We start from the raw sequence: 22,244 nt of genomic DNA, 5'->3' as shown, positions 1-22,244 counted from the left end.
TTTAACGGCGTCGGCGACGTTAAACGTTCAGGTTCCCGCACACGTTACGATAAATCTAACGTCAAGCCAAGAGATGTAGTCGTGACCGATCTGGCACTAGTAACTCAGGAAGAGGACGTAACCCGACTGGGGACCCCCGGATCAAAGACGCTTGAGGACGTTTTAACGACCTATTCACCCTGGGTTGTCTGAGAGCTGACGTAGGTGTGCTCTTTCAAACATCAAGCGCTGTGTGTCACACACAACTCTGCGGGGTGTCCTAACGCGCACCGCGAACAATCCTCAAGTGCGTTCGCTTAAAACTTGTTGAAGTACCAAATCCCCCGAGCTCAGACACAGAGCGTAGCACGGGAGGGGGATTGGGGGGGGCGTATCCCCAAAACAAGTTCAATATTATTTCTGCTCCATTTGCTCCCCCTTTCGGAGGGGCGTGGGCGTGGGCGTGGGGGGGGGAGCAGGTTGTGGGGGGGGAGGCAGTGCCCTCTCCCCCTGACCGCTGGCGGACATTCGCCCCCGCCCCGACCTCCCATGCTGGGACAATATTGTGCTTGATTGTCACGCTCCGTCGGTCCGGGCTCCAGGGAGCAGGGAGTCGCCGAGCGGCACAATGAGACCGCGGAGCGCTTAACCGCTTAGCCGGCCGGCCCCCGTCTGGGCGGAGGGCCCTTTGAGCTGGTGAAATGCTGCAAGTGAGACGGAGCTAGACGGCTATATCAAACCAGGGCCAGTGTTAGATATTATACCCTTACCCCGCGACCGTTTCACCCCCCGAACCAACCACGGCGTGCACACACACACACACACACACACACACACACACACACACACACACACACACACCGACCTTTGCTTATTGCAATGGCATAGACACACACACACACACACACACACACACACACACACACACACACACACACACACACACACACACACACACACACACACACACACACACTCACACAACCTTGCTCATGGCACAGGCATAGACCCCCACACCTAAAACACAGATCTATCGAAGTTTCGTCCAGCAACTGTGTGTTAAGACAAACCTTGATGGTGGTGAGGTGAATTCCTGTTGGTCGACTGCTCGAAGCTTGGGCCAATTAGATTGGGAGTTTGTCTGTGATTTGTAGAGTGATCCACTTTGTCCTTCTGAGAGAGAGAGAGAGAGAGAGAGCGAGAGAGCGAGAGCGAGAGAGCGAGAGAGAGAGAGAGAGAGAGAGAGAGAGAGCATTAGTTACACATGTGCATTACAGTAAACATATGCACTCAGATACATTTTCCTAACAATATCTACAAACAGGAGTATCTCAGGAGTAACATCTACGAATCTCATTACTACAGGTTACTGCTCGGTCTCTTAATATGCACCCCAGCAGGTTAAGCTCCATGACATTCTGTCTGGATATTAATCTGCAGTGAGCACGGCATATACATCTTTAAGCCATGCCGTTGACTTCCAATTCAGCTGTAACAGGTGAGTGGAGATGGCGGGCGTGCGTGTGTGTGTGTGTGTGTGTGTGTGTGTGTGTGTGTGTGTGTGTGTGTGTGTGTGTGTGTGTGTGTGTGTGTGTGTGTGTGTGTGTGTGTGTGTGTGTGTGTGTGTGTGTGTGTGTGTGCATATCTATCAGGGTGCAATGCATGGGAGTCTGCATAGAGAGAAAAATCAGTACTTCTCCCTCATGTTCAAGAGTTAAATCTTTGACATAAATCACACAAACAGACACACACATTAATATAGAGAGATGAATAAACCTGAAAAAAGAACTATAGTAGGCAATAATGATAACAGGTTGACAACAGATAATATATGATTCCTAACAGACAGAATGGTGTTCCCTTTGATGTACATTTCTTAACCTCCACTGACTCCCCTTTGCTCTTTTTTATTCATGATTGAGAATCTTTTTAATTACTTCCCTCATCTATCAATCAAGCCAGTAACAAAAAGTTAATACGCAAATAAAACAACGAGAAAACACAAGGGCGGTTGATCCCATACATCTTTAAAGGTCAAATTTGTACTTGGATTTTATCTTTCATCGTAAAACGTTATTCCTCTCTTGTGGTCCACAAAAGACAAAAGGCAACCACAATGTGGCAGGAAATGAATAAAATAAACATGCCCCAGGGTCACATTAGAGAGCATCACAGGAAGCTGGTAGTATATGGACATGGTAATACACAGTGGTAACCCTCTTCAAGTATAAGGCTCATCTCCTCAATCTGAATGAGCCTCTACTGTTTTTGAGCATGCAAGAGGAGATAATATTTGTTACCCCGATGCACTTCAACCACCACGCACGTACAACCGATAAAATGGTTTCCAGGGCATGAAAAGTTAATAACTGCTGTTTCTCTTTTCTTGCGCTCAAGAGCTAGGAGACTCTGCCCTGCCTGCAAACGAAAGAGACACTCAAGGCCCAACCACTGCTGTGCACAACTTTCCCATATAGACTGAATATATACTTTTTGTTCCATCTTTGTTTTTACTGTAAACCACCACCGGAGATAGAAACACAATCACAGAGCAATCAATCCCAACATTCAACACAAAACGCCGCACCGTGTTCCCAAAGTGCGGAACGCTTGAATCACGCCAACCGGGGAAGCGGTGGACCCCCGAGAGCCTACTCCCGGTGCAGCGGGGGAACCGGAGCCTGAGAAAGCCCCCCTGCTAGGTCTGCTCCCGGCCTCCAGCGGGGCTGCCCCGGTCTAATTGGTATGGAGCACATCAGACAGCTCCGGCTGCACAGAGCTGGAGCCGGAGAACACAAGAGCCCAGAGTACAGACCTGATAACTCCTCCCCTGTCGTTCCTCTCCGGTGCCCGTCTCTCTCGGTGCTCGGGCGCTGGAGATACAATGACTCGATATTGTATTCCTTTGGCTCTCTGCCGTGCTCACTGCCGTATCCAACCCCCCACCCCCCCACCCCCATACATCTGCTGCACCCCCCCCCCCCCCCCCCCCAACTGCTCCAACTCCATATCAACTAAGCCAACCGCATCCAATTACTATACAGCAGTGTCTGGTCCTTAGTGGTCTTTATCGGACCATCCTTGTGCGTCTTAGTGTGTGTGCCAAGGTTTCGGTCGGAGCACAAACTTCACTATCCGACCATCCGGGCAAAACTAGGAAAAGCATGCAAGATAAAATATGTCAAATGATATTCGAAGAATAAATCAAAAATATATTCAAATGATATATATATATATTTCGTTTCCCCCCCCCCCTCATCAGGTCATTATTTTAGACCAGCGGATTGGACCAATCACAGCAGGGCACGCTGTCTGGAGGTGAGGCTACCAGACTGTGACTGATCCTTCCTCTCAGCCACCCCAAATAACCACGGACGCCCAACAAGTACCAGGGCCACATGGACATGCACGGAGGTCTGCCAGTGTCTGGGGGTCTCTGCATGTGTGTGTGTGTGTGTGTGTGTGTGTGTGTGTGTGTGTGTGTGTGTGTGTGTGTGTGTGTGTGTGTGTGTGTGTGTGCGTGTGTGTGTGCGTGTGTGTGTATGCGTGTGTGTGTTTGTATTTGTGTATCATTGCATGTGTGTGTGTGTGTGTGTGTGTGTGTGTGTGTGTTGTGGGATGGGGAGGACAGGATTGAGCTCCACTAAGCAACTTAATGGTGGCTTTGGTGGCGCAGATACAGTGGGCCTTGAACACAGCAGTGTGAGGCTGTCTGACTGCCTGATAAACTTTCACGTGCACGCTCACGTACATGCTCATGTGCACGCTCACGATCGCCAGAGCCCCCACAAAAGACCAGAGGCGAGACTTTTAAAAGTGCACCTTGGTCCCTTTGGTGGCACAGAATGAATACATTCAGAGTCAGACCCCAGACAGCCTTTGATCCTCGTATAGGGAATAAGCTGAATGTTAACTTTGAGGATTTCGACCTATAGGAGCGACCTGCTTAGCATAATTCTCAGCCAGTGAGGTTCCCCAGCTATAAGCTCGGTGATAAGGTTAGGGGAGCTTATAGGTTTGAGTCCAGACAGAGGAAAGAAGGAAATAATACTTTGGAAACTAAAAACAAAAGAAGCAGTTCTTGCTTTTAATGTTATTCATAGGTAATTATTCTGTTTGTGTGTCTACCAACTCTTTTTCACACTGAAAGGAAATGTAGCCACGCACAGGAACAAACACATACACACACACCTTTCACATTGTTGAAGTTGAACATAGCTAAGAACTGTGGGCCAGGGGTTAGATGGTTGAATGCAACAAAGAGGAAAATGTGGACGGGTTTGACCTCAGACAAGATTTATAGTGGAATATGCCCACACCCACTACCAGGGGTCGGATCATATTTAAACAGATAATGGATGCATATATCATGTTATGTACTAAACAAATCTACTGAGTATACCATTCACATTACATCTGGTAGAGTGGCAATCTCAAATGATTTCATGCAAATAAATTACTGTTAAGTCACTATCTGTTGTCGAATGAGGTAACGTGATGGCGAAGGAGCAAGTGGCCCATTGATGGCAACCCTTGAATTGGCAGAATTGAGAGAGAGAGAGAGAGAGAGAGAGAGAGAGAGAGAGAGAGAGAGAGAGAGAGAGAGACAGAGACAGAGACAGAGACAGAGAGACAGAGAGAGAGAGAGACAGAGACAGAGACAGAGACAGAGACAGAGACAGAGAGAGAGATGAATGTTACGAACTGGCTCTCTGTTGGGATCTAAGGTAATAATTACTGCTTATCCGCAAATTTTTCTCCAAAGAGAAAGAACCCAAAATCGTTAGAGATTGTCGATTTGAACGATCATTCTGAATCCAAAACTAATGTTACATGTCACATAGCATCTGGCAAAAACATTCAAAGAGCTCCAGTTAATCAATTATTATTCATTATAATATTATTTAGGTAATGTAATACGACTCACTGTTAGTGACAAGCCCACATGAATGCCATCACGTTGCGGATGTTTACAGGGTAAAAGATTTGTTTGTTGGTTGCATAAGTTAAGCCAGTGCTGTTTTCTGTGGCTACACATCAGCTTGAGGAGATGAGTTACACTGTAATGGAGAACAGAAAGGAGCCCTATCTACAGCTGACACTTTCAAAAAGGACGATTCTACACAATTTGTGTAGAATCTTTTATAACTATTAATCTATTTTATGCCACTCTAACTCACTTATGTATGATTTCCGTCCTAGCACTTAATGTACGCAATAATTGTATGTTGTACGTCCTGGCACTTAATGTATGCACTTATTGTATGTTGTCCGTCCTAGCACTTAATGTACGCAATAATTGTATGTTGTACGTCCTTGCACTTAATAATAGTACTTAGCATTGTGTAGCGTCTTATCCTAGCTATCTTTGTTGAATACGGGGAATTGGTTAACCTAGCGATTGTTAATGCTTGGCACTAGGTTCTATGAACATCCTTACAGTACCAACAGCAATATATTGTTTCTCTTTCTTCTGACACATGTACTAAAAGTGCTTAATGCCCTAAATGTAAATGTAAATGTTTTTACTTTTGGCTGCCTGTCTTTGCTTTGTTTACTAGCCCGACGGCTAGCCTCTGGCAGGTGTTGGGTTCAGACCCCACCTGGCATTGTCCGGTGTGGTGTTGACACGCTCCCCTCGTGTTTACGTAGGTCATACCCTGGTTGTTTTGGTGTCCTCTTACCCCTCCATATATGACCTGCTAGTGTGTGCGTCAGCACCCTAGATTGTACGTAGTGCATGTTAGGAAACACAGCAGGGTTTCACTGGAGCGAGCGTGCATAAATCTCACCTCAGAGACAACCCAGGTTGAATTAAGGTTACATATACTCTCTACGAGTAGATTAACAGCAGCTTTTCCCCCCTAAAAACATACACAATTAATAAAGCAAAGAAAAGGTCACTTTGTAGCTTACAATATTCCTCTTCTGGGCGTATCTCTGCACACACACACACACAGACACACGCATATTGGCTTGTGATGTGCGTTAGAGAAACGCGACACATATGCCGCGAGAAAAGGTGTCTGACAATAAGTGAGACCTACTGCTAGTGCTCTCTCTTTGCGAAAGCCTGTTTCTCTAATCTGATCACGATCCCAGAGACTCTCCCCCCCCCCCCCCCCCCTCCCCCTGCTCTGGCCCGCCCCATGCACACAGAGCGATCACAGTCTCTCGGCTCAGAGGTGAAAGGCGATGGACGGGGCCATGAACCAAATGATTATCCTAATGGTCACTGCGTCCCTAATCCAGAGGTTTATAGAACCTTTGCTCCACATGGGAGTGTGGATCCCCCCCCCCCCCCTCCAAATCGGTTAGCATTACGTGGGAAAAAGTTTGTTAGGACGAAATAGTAAGCGGGATTAAATAATGAGGGTTACAAATGAATTTATGGCTGCACCCTAATCACACTGAATTTGACAGAGTCTCAAGCTATTGATGAACCCTAACCCTGAAAGACTGTGGTATTGTCCTATGGTAAGCTTTTCCTTCCATGTTACAGGATATTATAGTCACGTAAAAGAGAGATTACGACGACCATGAGCAAATTCAAGCTTCCGGGACCCAAGTTACCGTGAACCTAACGTTAGATTGAAATCTTTTTTTTGTGGGGAATAAGAACTTGGTTTTGCTCAGTCACTGTCTATGAACACTGTCTTTTACGTTTTCGGAAGTCCAAAACTGAAAATAAACCTTCAAGAAACCTTTGAGCCAAGTCGTTTCTTGTTAAATTTGAAAGGATATAAGACACTCAAGTGTCACCTTCTGGAGCTGAAGTCACTTAGGTAATTAGTTAACCTTGTTTACCTTGGCGATGGCATTATCTACAGACAGCTTCTTGGTGTTTCTTAGAATCTTAAGCCTCATATCCAGCAGCAACAACATAAACACGAATAAACACACAATAAACAAAACTTAAAGGCTTGGTTCCCCCTTCTTAAAGCTGCATTGCGTAACTTTTCTTAAAAAGATATCGGGACTGTAAAGTTAACCTAGAACAAAGTTTGTAAATCCACGAGTCAATCCTTACAAACGGTATTAATCAAGTTGATTTCTTCCACAAGATGATATAGGTATAACAATAGCCACTAGGGGATGCTAATGGGACCATTCCCATAGTGCAGGTTTAAAGTAAACACGAACAAAACAGAAAACAGCAGCTCTCTTTTACCTGGTAGTTTGGATGATGCATGAAATAGTCCGGACAGCCGGCCACGGCCATGTTTTCCTCTTAGCAAAGATTTGGTGGGGTTTCTCTTCCCAACCCAGGGTCCCCTTGAACGAGAGATGCAGAGAGAGAGAGCAGCTGATCTGAAACAGAAAGACCAGGAATGGAGGTGAGTGAGGAGGTACAAAAGGAAGTAGGATGGAGCCATAGAGATGGAGGGAGGGAGAAAGAGAGAGAGAGAGAGAGAGAGAGAGAGAGAGAGAGAGAGAGAGAGAGAGAGAGAGAGAGATCCGAGAGAGATCCGAGAGAGAGAGAGACGGTAGTAGAGAGAGAAAGACGGAAGTGGGTGACAGTAGGAGAGGAAGATGGGACTCAGGATCTGAGGAGGGACCGATATAGCACAGAGAAGCTAGCTCCGGGGAACATGCATTATGTTGATCGCTTGCTGTCGCAACCTGCTAGAGTCTAGCAGGTTGCTGACAAAGAGAAGCCTGAGTCTTGTTGGCGAGGCAGTGAATGAAGGGTGAGACACATGCATGCTTAGCCCTCAAAAAACGGACACCCTTGGCTCTAGTTCAAACCTATTTCTAACTTTTACCACAGTCAACACTTAAGTCTGAATGAAAGCCATCCTTCGAGAGCTCAATAAACTCAAGGATTTCTTTCCGTCTATGTCAATTTGGTCAATGGAGAAAAAGAATGTTGGTAAAAAAATCACACGGAGTGAGACATTGAGACGGGCCGAGTGTGTGCGTCTCCTAGGTGAGCGTGCTGCCCACTGTTTCCTTGCCCGGCAGGAGGAGAAACAAGGGACTAAAACCAACGCTGACCCAGCGTTTCGTCCGTTACAACATAGATATATATCATTGGCTGATCTAATCACTTGCAAGTAGGAGACTTGTTAACCTATTGGGGCCAGGAACCAACAAACACTTTCAAACACTGACCTAGAAATGCACCGCACTCATTGAGGAACTCAAGAGAGGAGCTCAAGAGAGGAGTCTTTGTTCGACCAAATCTACAGGTTTATATTATGATTACATAATGAGGCCTGAGCAGCAGCCAGTGTTCATTGAAGGCTCCTCACGCCACTTGTTTCATAACTTGTATTAAAGTTGCACTCAGTCAACTTGGACGACGGAGGGTTAGAAACCGGGCGGCGGGGGGACGGCCTGCAAAAGTGTCCTCAAAAATAGATTTTCTTTCCAAGAGATGAGGGAATTGAGGAGTGCTTGAGTTCCCCAATTTGAGCGGAGGGGAATAATGATCCATGACATGAATGCATCTCCCAAACAAAAAGAGCTTGGCATCGTCAAGACCACGACCAATGAATGGGCTTGCTTGTAATGAGCCTCAGTGTGTGTGTGTGTGTGTGTGTGTTTGTGCGGGTGTGTGTCTGACAACGAATAGTGTATCAGACCACCGTGTGTGGGCCGGGGGCCCGCCTGGCATGCGCACACAGCCCGTTATCTACACATTATTTAAAGACACAAAGCGTGTGAACTAAAAATAACAAAACAAATTAACGTCCGCGGCCATGCGTCCCATCATTAGGGAACACAAGAGTAGCTTGCTGGCTAGCTGAAGCGCTGCACTCTCACTAAACTGTACAACAGTAGGGACTTGATGACCACTGGGAGTTGATTGGGCCCCTCTGTTTTCGCTTCGGTTATGTTTGTTTGGGAGTCTTTGTTGGTGACCCTGTAAAAGACAATACACGCTACAACATCTAAACATGCGTTTTACCGCACTAAAACGTGAAATACGTTTCAAAAGGTGAAACGCCATTACCTGAATCTAATTGTACGATCCGCGTTTGAGGTGATCATGGGGGAAAGCTCAAGCCTTCTGCTGAGGATTACAATGCAGCTAGCTTTCACCTTCTTCTGCCGTGGTCACAGTGGGCCATACCAGACACATGGAACAAACACACACATGCACACACACACACACACACACACACACACACACACACACACACACACACACACACACACACACACACACACACACACACACACACACACACACACACACACACACACACACACACAACCATCTTAACCCATACCAGCCAATTCGGCCAAAGCTCATATACGACTCGAGGATGTGTGGGGGGGGGGGGGGGATTTGATCCCGGTCAGAGTGCTTTATTGGATTTCTTCCACATGAACAGTAAACTAAAACTATTAGCCCTTCTATATGGCCAACTGGGGCCATGCCCTATGCAGCTAATGTATAGGGCTGTGGGGTGGGGCAGAGATGTGGCCACAGTAGTAAGGATACCGCATCAGGACTTTTATCTATCTATCAATCTATCTTTTTTGCTTATCAACAGAAACAATAAGCCTTCTCGCTGAGTTCTGGCAGACGCTAGTTTTCATTTTGGGGTGTGGCCATGTTGCGGTCGAGGTTTTTGCTTTCTCTTGCACAACTTACGCCCACACGGTTCAGTCAAACGTGGTCCGGGGTGGAGCGAGGAGGTTTGATGGATGTTGCCTGGTAGCCCGAAACTGCCAGTAACCAGTTAGCGCAAGCAATATCCGGCGGTTATGCCATCGAGGGATTTTTTTACTTCTCATATTTATTTTATTATTATTATTATTGATTTTTTTGTTGAGATTTGGACTAGGATCCACCATAGCTGTAAGTGACCAACAACCGACTTTAACCTTAAATGAGTTGTTTTATAGTTTGGTTTGCCTTGAAGTCTGCACTGGGATGAACATGAGTGGGTGGACATGAAACACTGAATGTATTCGATGCTTAATGGTGCGCCACCACCTCCCCCGCACACTTGCCTCATGGGACCAACTCAACAGTTCATAACCTGTTACCTTCTGCAGATCGGTCGGCCCTGGATCCTGTTAACACCTTTCTAAAAAAATCAAAATGCGAGGAACAATCAGCTCGCAGGGGAGAGAGTTTCGGTTTGGGAAGCAAAGCCAACCACGGAGCACAACAGTTTTTATCTAAAATGGAACGATTTTCCATTATTGACGGAAATCCGCGTGTACGCAGAATAGCACATCGCATTTCGTCCAATCAGATTTGCCAATTTAAGAAATGTATTGCAGCCAAGCCGTAGTCCCGTGTAGGCCTACCACATTTTTCGTAGATGTCCCGCATTTTCATTGGCTCTAGTTTTCAAAAGTCAAACCTCTGTCTAACAGACGCTTTTTTAAAAATCTGGCTTTTATCCAATGCTATCCAATGACAGCGAAGGCTGTCATCCCAGCCAGGGCTGTGTTTGGTGTCAATCACTCTGCCAAACGTGGGTGAGGCGCAGGTGAACCTGTCATCGTCTTGGCTGCCTGCTACGCTATTCACCCCCCGGGGTATTAGTCACCACGAATGTCAAAAGCGATGCAGATTTAGGGGGGATACATTGGAAACTACCACAAATAACTGACTTGTTTAACCTAGATACACGTTTATATCAAAATGTGAGACTACCTCCCAGCATCAGTATATTATCCAGAACATTGTCCCACACAAACAGGCTCTTCGTCCCAAATCTGGTTTGTTGGTTTGTGTTCACCTTCTGTGATCGCAAACGTGAATATCTGGATGGTCTCACGAGGCTAAACCCACCCAACCTACTCTCTTGAAATGTGGTTGCAGCATCAGCATCAGCTCCTGTGATGCAAGATCCCCAGTGATCTGCATCAATCCATCTGAGATCTGCAGCAACCCACTTATATCACCATCTCGACTTCTCAAAAGTCACCTCGAAGGCAAACTGATGGAGCGAGGCTTTCGATCAAAAACGTCTCAACAACTTGTGTCAAACCCACGCTGTGCAGACAGCAGGGGATTTCAGGGTGGAAGGGTGCCAAGGATGCAAAATAACAATAAGAACAAGAACAAGGAAATAAAACAGTTAAGTAGGTAATTTTGGGATACACAACACCTGCAAAACTTCTCGTCTTAGAGGGAAGGTAAACCCCAATATAACCTTATTCGGTTGAAAGCAAATCCATTTGGGTCCCTTGAAGTTCTGGTAAAAACTTATCTTTTGTTGTCTAAAATGTACATTGTCCTCAAACGGGGGACTTTCTCTGTAGAACTCAAGAAGTCTCCTACTAACAGCTAAAGAAATCATTATCCGGAGTGCAGTTTTATATCGGTCGCAAAAGGCCCTCCAACGCTTTCCATATGGAACCCAAAGTGTCCGTTCTCCTAAAACCTCCACGACTGTCACAACAACAGTCCAATTCACTTAACCATTACAGCACCGCCTTCCCCAGACCAACAAACACTACAGCCCAGCAGAAAGAGGTAAACAGTAAATGGGGTAAGAGGTTGGGGGGGGGGGGGGGGGGGGCGGAGCCCGAGGCCGCCAGGGTTAACCGGCTAGCCTGGGGTTAAGCCGCACGTTGAGGGGCCAGCTTTAACATGTTCAGGTGATCAACGCCGCAGTCGGATCAAAGGTCCGCCCAAAGGATAGGGGAAAAGCAAGCTATTTAAAGTAAAGCCTGATTGGGGTGGGGTGGGGGGGTATGGATCGGCCCGGGGTGGAAGCAAAGGTGGATGGTCTGAGACGTATGCCGGATGCAGACGAGGCGATTGATCCAATTTAGAAACCTGAGAGACCACAGACTTAATGATGGATTATGATCAATTTAACTGTTTTGATTGTTGAGTGCGGGGAAGGAAACGATTCTGCCAACACAGCACACAACCACACATTGACAGATTCCAAACCACAACAACCCAGTCCTGATTTTCAAAACCGGAAATCTCTCGGGATCAAAATGGGGACTTTAGTGTAAACGAACATGTAGGTCAGGAGGAACTAGCTATGCTAGCTTTTTTAATCTTATTTTCCGGAAAACGTTTACATTTTTAGACTTCGAATCGGTGAGGCACTGATCGGTGAAAACATACCTCACATCACAGCATAATCTGCCAAAAAAATATCAGTAGAATCATCAACAAATCTGGGCTTTGCTAACCAGTCAGTTGAGGGAAATTGGGCACAAAATCTGCTAATTTGCGTGTACCCAGCATTAAACCGCTAGGGAGACCCGGGTTTTACAAATAAAAATGAGGTGTCAGATAAAAACACCGGAGACTCTCATATTTCTAAAGTGTCTCATCATGTGGTGGTGGCAGTAACTGTAAACCATACAGGGAACACACATCGTGCATAAGACCAGAATATGCAATGATGCAGACACATCAGTAGGAGTACAGCAGAAATGGTCTTTTGCATGTATTAAATCCTGCCTGGTCGCCGCTTAGTTTTTCACAGTTGGAGCTACGGTCTTTTAAAATTGACTTGCAGCCTCCGTGTGCTAACTTGCTTGCAATCAGGTTACTTGCGCAGCAAAACATCCTAACTTGCTTACAATGTTCTTCTGCTCCACAGCTTTGTACTCAACAACTTATGTTATTGTTATATCTTTCCCCAGTGTCCCAACAACCTTTTCGAATGCTAATTATACCTTAAACAAATCACACATTGAAACGGTTTGATATTACAATGCCAGCATGTCACTGAAAAAATTATCATATTGCTGTTAATATCTTTTCTCACTCTACAAGGAAACACAAAACAGACATCTGTGCGGGTACAGTCGCAAAATAGTGTTTTATGATTTTCACATTTCAAAAACAGACACAGCTAGAGTCCTTATACAAAGTGAGTTTAACCGAGGAAGCCCTTCTGCAAACAAGCTTTGAAGCAAGGCTTCTAGCATTTAGCTGTTCTGTCCAGCACTGTGGGAAGAAAATTAGTAAAAGAATGATGCATGTATATATTCTAATGAAACGGGTCCCTGAATGAATCCAAAACAACCTTAGTTCTCTTTGATATTATCATAGTAATCTTTGATATTAACAATTTAAGGTAAGTAAATGAGGATATGAAATCTAATTGGGTATTATATTAAACTTCAATAGTCAATGTGAACGGAAAAAAACAGAGAAAGGAACACAAATACTCTGTGTTTGTGTGTGTGTGTGTGTATTGGTTTCTGCATTTGCAATGTAGGGGTGTGCATGTGTGTCTCTGCTTGTGCATGAGTGTGTGTGTGTGTGTGTGTGTGTGTGTGTGTGTGTGTGTGTGTGTGTGTGTGTGTGTGTGTGTGTGTGTGTGTGTGTGTGTGTGTGTGTGTGTGTGTGTGTGTGTGTGTAAGTGTGTGTAAGTGTGTGTGTAAGTGTGTGTGTTTGAGTGTACACTCCCACACGAGTCCCACTTACTCCTGAGCACGGGAAATCCCTGATTGTGTGTGCTGGTAATCCAATCCCTTTTGTTTCAACAGATACATCTTCCCCTCGTTCTGCTTAGCTTTGCTGCCTACTTCCTCCTCCGTCAGGTAAAGACAGACGCCTGTTAGCCGCTGGCTCCAGTAGGAAGACGTGTCAAACGGGCCTGAGGTTAAAGCTACCATGGCTCCCAGAGGGGGAGTGATGGAGAGAGAGAGAAAGGGGAGGAAAGGAGAGCACTGGTGCACTAAGAGACCAGCATGTCGGAGTAGTAAAATAAAGACAGAGAAATTGAATGCGTATCTTTGAATTCCCATCTTTCCCACCGTATTTTTTCCGTTAATGTCATTTTCCCCTCGTATATATATCCCCTAGTATATATAAACACGCCCCTTCTCTGTGTGTCTTCCACACACTGCTATCCCCCTCAAAGGCTGTCCCTCTGGGGAAACACCCAGACCCCCACCCGTCCCCTCCCACTCCTCCCAGTCCCCCCCCCCCCCCCCCCGTCACCCCCCAAGCTCAGACAACGTCTTAATTCCAAAGATGGCACGCATCCAACCCACTGAAGTGTGGGAGGCGACCACGGTTCACCCCCTCCTCAACAGGCGGTTCACCCCCTCTTAAGCAGGCGGCCAGAGGGGGGGGGGCAATAATTGCACTGTACGTTCACCCTATGCCTTTGAACGAGGGTATTTAGCGCAGCGGGGGGGAGTGATGAAGTTACAAAGCCACACCAGCGGGCTGCCTTATATATGTATACTGTGGATGGGGGAAGAGGGGGGGGGGAGTCTGGCCTCCCTTCCCATTCCCTGCTCCTCTTCGCGAACCCGCTCCTGGTGAGTCGACGGCGGAGACGCTCGCTCTATTTTTAAACACGCAGGTGGTGGATTCATTTTGACAACATCATCAGCAGCAGCAATGTTTTTATGAGATGTCTGATTCGGAGCTGTCGGGCCTCACTGGGAACTGATAAAGACAGAAGCAGACAAAGGGGGTTAGCGTGTGACAGCTCTCTGTCACCTTGCCAGAGTATATAACGAGGTGGCTGTTCCAGTTGTGCTGTAAAACAACTTCACTTAACAATGTAACTAAACGTGCAACAACCAACTGTGACTGGCTGGAACATCCTGCGACGGAGCTGTCTCGCGGTGCTCTTAGAGACATGTTAGTGGTGCGTTAGTGCGTGCCTCCGTTTGTGTTTGTGCATTCATGTGTCTGTGTGCATGATCATGCATTACTGTGCATGGCTGCAGCATTGTTGTGACGACTACCACCACTACATAGAACAGAGAGAGAGAGAGAGAGAGAGAGAGAGAGAGAGAGAGAGAGAGAGAGAGAGAGAGAGAGAGAGAAAGATGACTAGAGAGAGATGATGAATATAGAGAGAGAGGTGAATAGAGAGAGAGACAGAGACAGAGAGGGAGAGAGAGACATGAATAGAGAGATGACGGGGGGATGACCAGAGAGAGGGATGACCAGAGAGAGAGAGAGAGAGATAGAGAGAGAGAGATGACCATAGAGAGACAGAGAAAGAGAGGGAGAGAGAGATGGCTAGAGAGAGAGTGAGAGAGAGAGAGGGATGACTAGAGAGAGAGAGATGGCTAGAGAGAGAAAGAGAGGAAGATGACTAGAGAGATAGAGAGAGAGAGAGAGAGAGAGAGAGAGAGAGAGAGAGAGAGAGAGAGAGAGAGAGAGAGAGAGAGAGAGAGAGAGAGAGAGAGAGAGAGAGAGATGATTAGAGAGAGAGATGACTAAATGGAGAGATGAATAGAGAGAGAGACAGAGACAGAGAGGGAGAGAGAGAGAGACATGAATAGAGAGATGACGAGAGGGATGACCAGAGAGAGAGAGATGACTATAGAGAGAGAGATGACCACAGAGAGACAGAGAAAGAGAGGGAGGGAGAGAGACGGCTAGAGAGAGAGTGAGAGAGAGAGGGATGACTAGAGAGAGAGAGAGAGAGAGAGAGAGAGAGAGAGAGAGAGAGAGAGAGAGATGACTAGAGAGAGAGATGGCTCGAGAAAGAGAGAGAGATGACTAGAGATAGATCACAAGAGAGATGACGAGAGGGAGAGAGAGAGGGAGAGGGAGAGAGAGACAGAGCATCTCTGTCCTCTGATTAGATTGTGGTCTGGTCACTGTTCACTGGATACGTCTCTCTGTCACACATGTTGATTATTCATTAATTGTCAGCCTGCTTTCTTCACGATCAACAGCGTAGAGCGGGAGCGGGGGGGGGGGGGCTGTAGGAGAGGGCCTGGTGTCCCACCGGGGCAGGGGGTGAGGGGGGGGGGGGGGACAGGGTGGGGAGGGGAGGCTGAATGGCAGCAGTCTCCCAGAGAAAGCCCCTCTTTGGAAACGTGGCCAGTGCCTAATTGGATGAGGATTTCATTGGTGGCTGCTTGAGAACTTCTCTTACGCAACGGGCAAGATAAACGACCCAGGGCCTTTTGATTGGCTGCCGTGGCGCTTGATCAACAGTTGACCACCACGGGTGGTAGAGGGAGGGGTGGGGGGGGCTTTGTTTAGAGGGATGGGCCTCCGATCTCATAGGACAATACTGGTCTGGTGATAAAACCATCATACCCCTCTCTCCTGGCTACACTAAACAGAGCCAATATGAATTGTCAATGTCAAAACCACTTTGTTGTGCCCGTTCTGCCTGCTTTGGGCTGATAATCCATGATACACCAGTGTGATTTCTTTGGTTGTGGTTATGAATTTGATTGAATGGGAAATGGCAAATATGTGTGTTTTACTTTGGGTTTGGGTTGGTGTGCTGCTTAGTTTTAAATCTCTTTTGGAGATAAGATAAAGAAGGGTTATGAATGTATAAAAAAAAAACACGATGTGAGACAATGCTGAAATTCCGGAGCAGAATAAAAGGCCTGTGTTGTTCTGACATTTCTCTCGCCCGGCCAAACATTTCTGCGGAGAACATAAAGGCCCCTCTTTCTCCTCTGTTTGGGTACATCCACCAGAACCTCCTCGCCACGCTATGGTTCGATCTGACATCGCTGATCCCAGCAGGAGCGGGGAAAGACCGACACGAAGAGACAGAACTTAGGATCGCAATTGAGATTGAGGGAATGAGAAGGAGACAGGGAGAGACATGGGGAGGGCACGGGGCAGGTGGAGAGACCGGATCAAGATGTGATATGAGGGATACGTTTTTCATGTTTTTCTTGGAGGGAGGGGGGCCTTTGTATTTGTATTCAGGGCAGGGTTCTACTCCAGAGTGTTGCCCTTTTCCCAAATTTAAATTCTAGACTTTTCCCCGAACATTTCTTCCCAAACTGATTGTTTTTCTCTACTTGACAGATCTGGAAGAGAACAGTGCGTTTTTGTTGCAAAGATCTTAAATGAATGGATGAATGAATAGAGCATTCACAAACTGGTCTTGGGAGTACCAAGAAAAAGCCTCGGTCAAGTTTCTTCTGGACTTAATTCTTAATTCATTCAATGGCTCTATTCGGTAGCCTTCCTCATCGAGTTAGCCCGAGGTAACGAGGTGATCCCTCCCGTCGTCTCTGCCTTTTCAGCCCGTTCATCTGCAGAGGATACGAGTCCATCCACGTTCAACTGTGTTTGTCTCTTTGCTTTGATTTCATTTGACAACCTCTTCCAAGTGGGCCTATCTCTTCTCTCCTATCTGCAAAACTACTTTATCCCCGTTCTGCTATACACATGAATATCATCTGAACCTGAAGCCTGTCCATGAGAGAGCAGGGGGAGAGGTTCTACCAAATCCCACAGCCTTTGTCACTCTTGTTTCTCTCAATCACGTACATCCCTAAATGTTACTTTTGTATGGTTTCAAGAAATGCAATAATTACACCGTGCAGCCCTTAAATTGAATAAGAACGGTGGCCCGGATATCACAACAAACAAAACAATGTTCTGGTTTTGAATAATTTGGCAAACATCGGTTTCTTATTTTTTCTTATCAATTATTTGATATTTTTTAGGCCATTGTCAACTTCTTGACATTTTTATTACATGAGCATGCAACCAGACTTTTTGAAGACTGTCACCCAAACGCCCATATAGGTTTGGGCGTTTGGGTGACGCCCAAAACAGTGTGTTTCATAACTTTCCTAACGCCTATTGTGTACCCAGACATGCCTACCGCCCCAGCCGTTGAGCTTCCTGCTTATCTAAGGCAACGGTCCTGCCTCTCGCATGTCCGTTAAGGTTTATTATCTTTTTTACATATTTTCATTTTTTTCTGCAGCCACACTTGGCCCAGTGCCAGACATTGAGAGACTCAATCTACCGTACAAACAAGCATTGCATCACACGCGGGTCACATGTACGAGGCGGTGGGAATTCGGGTCGCTACACGCCTGTATTTACTGTACGTTTTTTTTTTTTTCTAAGGAGAATAACACGGTTCCTAGAAGAGAAACCTCCCATTTGTGACGGCTCGACACAGTTCTTGTTTTTGCCTGTCCTCCCTTTTTGGCAAACGTTTCCAAAACATGAACATGGCCAGGTTGTTATGAATTATGGCTTTATAATACAGGACATAAAACCATGACAGATGGATCAGAGTATCTAAATAACATTTTTGTAACTGTCAGAAATATAAATTGGTGGTTCTGAGATGGTGCTCAGCAAAACATTTGATTTTAGTGCATTGATACTCTTTAGTTCTGCTTTAAATACAACTAGTACAATCTAAATAGTTGAATAGGATGTTATATAATTTCTTTATCCACAGAAATAATATTCAATGACTAGGAGTGAACATGCATATACTCTGTTGACGTGTATTTAAAACAACATTCATGCGTTGAAAAACGCAATTTTGACTCTCTTGAATGAAGCAAGGAAAGGAATGCGCCAACTAACTATTCCAGTGGCATGAAGCTGCTTGGTTTACCTTTCATCTGGGCCTAACTTCGCTTGAGCATATAGACGATGTCAACCTTGTTCAGGCCAGGTGAGGAGTCAGCCGACACATGAATGCAAAGTGCAGGCTATCAGCGGCAGGCGAGGGTTAACGCTGTCGGGTTTGGCCGACAGTGCACGGGGCCAAGCATTACCAGTGGAATGACTGGTGGCTGACGCAAGGCTCAAAGGAATGCTGTGTGTCCACGAGCAACACAGATGGCTGCTCCAGTATCTCCACTATCACTACCAGCAGCTGGGACAACTTTGGCCCTGTACGCACAACCCAAGCACCTACATGACCCCAAGGTTAAAGCTTGAGCTAGCTTACACGTTCTACAACTGAGCTGAGCAGCCAACAGGAAACACATCACGGCACCACGACGAAGGGGGAAGGAACTGCGATGCGAAATGCATGCCAATGCCGACCTAATCCATGTAGCGATTAGTGTTGGCTCGTTCGTTCGCGAACCGGTTCGAATGACCGAGTCTTTAGGACGAACGAACTGAACCGGTTCGTCTCTCTCGTTCGTTCGGTCGTCTCGTTCACCATTCGATTCACCGGAAACTTGACTGAACGAATGAACGAGTTTCCGGTAGCACTAACTCCACTGAGTCTGACTGACTCAGCTGAAAACCGTGCAATGGGGTCCATTCCATGATGCGATCAGTCAGACTCAGTGGAGTTAGTGCTACCGGAAACTCGACTGAACGAACGAACGAACGAACGAACGATTCGCGAACGACTCCTTGTGGCGAACTGAATCACGCGAACTGGGTTACGGAAACGAATCATTGAATCCACCACTAATAGCGATTGCGATGCCTGGCGACGGTGATGATCTCAAACGGCGCAGCGACGATAGAGCGGGAGACGGACGCAGGCATCTCGACGGAACAGGGCGGGCCGAGGCGCTACATTCTATGATCGCTGCCGTGTCGATGACGGAGACGCACAGATTCTCTGATCGAGGGGGTAGCGGGGTAGCGGGTCGGCGACTAAATCCTGGCTCAGTTGCTTCCAAGTCGACGCAGCGCAATGACCACGCAGACGCTTTGACGCAGTCGTGAACCTGTTTTGGTTTTGTGTCAGGTTTTAGTGAGCTGACAATCACAGCCCTTGCTACAAGTTTAGAATTTTTGGAAATCAGGCCCTTGTGCTGGACGCAAGGAGGGTCCGTAATGCATTGCGTCGACGTGGAAGCATCACTGAGGCATCACACTACATGCGTCCGTCGGCGGATGGCCGAGGGCGTGTCTGACGTATAGGGGACTAGTCTTTGTAGACGCATACTGCAGCCAATCAAATCGCCTCCCTCTATAAAGCCGATGTGTGGATATTAATGCAAGAGAGGACACAAACAACTGGTGTCTAAAAACAATCCTATTATTCCACATTTCTTTAAAAAAATATAACGGACAGATTTTTCCTGCTTCTTCCTGCTTTTTATTGCAAAATGGATCCAGGAAACGCGTGGAGTGTATTTGCATAACGATCTGATTGGCCGACGGATCCGCCGCTACCCACAATGCATTTCCCGAGCGCCCCATGCAAAGTCAATGAGATCCGTCGACGGAAGGAGGTAGTGTGAACAAGCCCTGAGCCTTTACGGTTCGTGCCACGCGTTTAACGCAGAAGCTTCTCTTCTGCTTTCTGTGCTGTTGTTGTTGGCAGCCCCGTGGGGCCCCTGTAGGGCGGCTATTGGGCCCCTGTCATGTCCCGTCCTGCCTGTTCACATTGAGCATGCACTTGACACAGCAAGGTGGTAGTTTGGGGTTGATGGCTCCCATCACGAGGGGTTGATGTGACCACGAAATTATACATGAGGATTATAATGGTGTGTGGGGTGAGGCTCGTCAGAGGGAGAGTGATTGATGACTGGAAAGTGTCTAACCCTTCCCCGGTGTCCTTGAGAGTTTGCTTCTTAGAAACATTTAATTGGTTATTTGAGGTGGATTTCATGCCAGTGATTCCATGCCAAAGAATTTAGGTATATTACATTGATAACACAACGCACAGACACAACCTTGTAGTGTGATAACGCAGCTATGCAGGAACACAGCAATTTACTTGCATGTCCCAGACAAAAACGATATACTGAAATATAATGTTTCAGCCATCCTCTCAATACTTCAGAGGCCTAGATAGCAAATGTATGGATTCAAACACCAAGAGGAATCGCAGCATTATTAAAGGAATTGGTACATGGCATTTGGAATCACAATTCCTAAATCACAAAAAAACACACAAAACGCAGCACTAAGAAGCCAAAGTCAAAGTGTCTACTCTTTAAAATATACCGTTCTACTTCGAGCCATTATACAGAGGTTGAGTGATCCCATTAAAAAGCAAAGCAACTATCCACATAACTCACGGGGGGCGTCCCAGGGGACTGTTTCAAAGTGTACATCAGAGTCGATGGAGCCGGCTATTGCATCACTCTACAGAAACATTTGTGTTTCAGGATGATTGTTACATAATATTAGTCTGATATCAAGCATGAGCTTGCCTATCTGGTTCCCAGGCTAACCAAACGTTAGCCTAACATTTATAATTTGTACTTCTTCACTAGCTACAATACAAATGGTAAATCGAAACAATAATACAGAATGACATTACGTTTTGAAGCCAGTGAACCATATAGGCCCAAGAAAGACATCAATAGGCCTTAAATATATATACTGATTCTGTCATTTGTCACAGTGCTAAGTGCAGCGTAATACCTGCAGCATGACTTCGTAGGCCAAACAAGTAGGCCTGGGAAAACGCCTCTCTCTCTCTCACTCTGTCCTGCACTCTCTCTCCTTCTCTCTCCCTCCCCTTTTCTGTCCCCACCCCCAAAGCAAACGCTGCCAGAGGGATAAGACGAGCCGAGACCGGTGAAACTCACAGAATGGGGGTGCAGGCTGCTCAGCACAGGGCATGGAAACGTGTCTTATAATGATATTATTACGCACAAAAAAAGTTCAGTCCAGTAAAGGGTAGTTGTATAACACGATCACACTGTGCATGCGGTTGGGGGGTGCAGGGCGTTACTCAAGTGCGACTTGAATAAAAACGCTATATAAGGAAAGGTGCGTAGAAAGAAACACACGATGGGCTTATCAGAAAACACACACACACACACGGGACAAGCTGGGTCCATCGCGTGCAGTACAAGTGTCCCGTTAAGGTCCAAAAAGCAACATCAAACCTCAAAACTTGTTCTCACTTCCACTATAATCCCCCGTGTGCGCTGACAGAGAAGACTGGCGTGGTTGAACCCCCAACAGGCGCTGTTACGCGCAGTGCGCACACACACGTGTTCGCCCGTGGACCAGCGTTGTCATCACAACACCACATTCACGCGCAGTGAACGGGTGAATGTGATTTTGTGTGCGAGGTCGATGACTACACTACACTTAAATACGCCCCACCTTACTTTGGAACACATAAAACAGTAATAATCACGTTACAAAGCCCACTCACCTTCCACGCAGGATCAGTGAGAGCGGTACATGGAGAGAGGCGTGGTGGTTGGGTGGGGGGAACCTAAAGATAGGACTGAATGAGACGCGCTACACGTCGCCGGTCGTTCTGTGTCCCGTCCCTCAGGCCACGGTGGTCCAAGGTCCCCAAGTGGAGAGCAGGCGGAAGACGAAGTAGTGGTGAAGACCTCAGACGGCTCATCTCATCCACCGGGGAGGACACGCACACACACACACACCACACAACCAACGCGCAGCAGGCAGCTCCTCCCCCTCATGCCATGTAGCCACGCCCTCGTGTAGAGACCCCCCGCAGCCCGCCCCACTGCCGACTCCCTCCTCTCCCACAACACACACATCAACACACGCACCCACCCGAGAGTCCTCCTCCTCCTCCTTCGCCCCCCGCCCCCCCCGGGCGCTTCCTCCCCTCTCTTATGTCCAAAACATGCCGTGGAAACGTGGTGGTTTGGGGGTAAACAGTAAGATTGAGACAAACGAATCCGTTTTATTATATTTA

The 22,244-nt window shown here is 46.8% G+C and overlaps 1 protein-coding gene across 3 annotated transcripts in view; it reads right to left on the bottom strand.

Annotated features, from left to right (window-relative positions):
- LOC115553652 (growth factor receptor-bound protein 10-like) overlaps positions 1–22,019 on the bottom strand; it is a 32,571-nt gene extending 10,552 nt beyond the window's left edge. Inside the window, exons 1-3 of one of the 3 annotated variants that reach the window (XM_030370088.1) lie at positions 21,726–22,019; positions 7,151–7,290; positions 1,050–1,149 (exon numbers count right to left, since the gene is read on the bottom strand). In XM_030370088.1, the coding sequence (XP_030225948.1) occupies positions 1,050–1,149; positions 7,151–7,201 (151 nt within the window). In that variant the 5' untranslated portion in view covers positions 7,202–7,290; positions 21,726–22,019. Of the gene's footprint in view, positions 1–1,049; positions 1,153–7,150; positions 7,291–18,248; positions 18,748–21,725 lie in introns of those variants that run through there. The other 2 variants (XM_030370086.1, XM_030370087.1) reach the window with 2 other exon arrangements.
- Positions 22,020–22,244: the final 225 nt, after the last annotated feature.

Source organism: Gadus morhua, chromosome 11 (assembly GCF_902167405.1).
Source record: "Gadus morhua chromosome 11, gadMor3.0, whole genome shotgun sequence".
Lineage (NCBI taxonomy): Eukaryota > Metazoa > Chordata > Actinopteri > Gadiformes > Gadidae > Gadus > Gadus morhua.
Note: the sequence above shows the minus strand (reverse complement) of the source record. Positions and strands in the feature narration are given on the sequence as shown.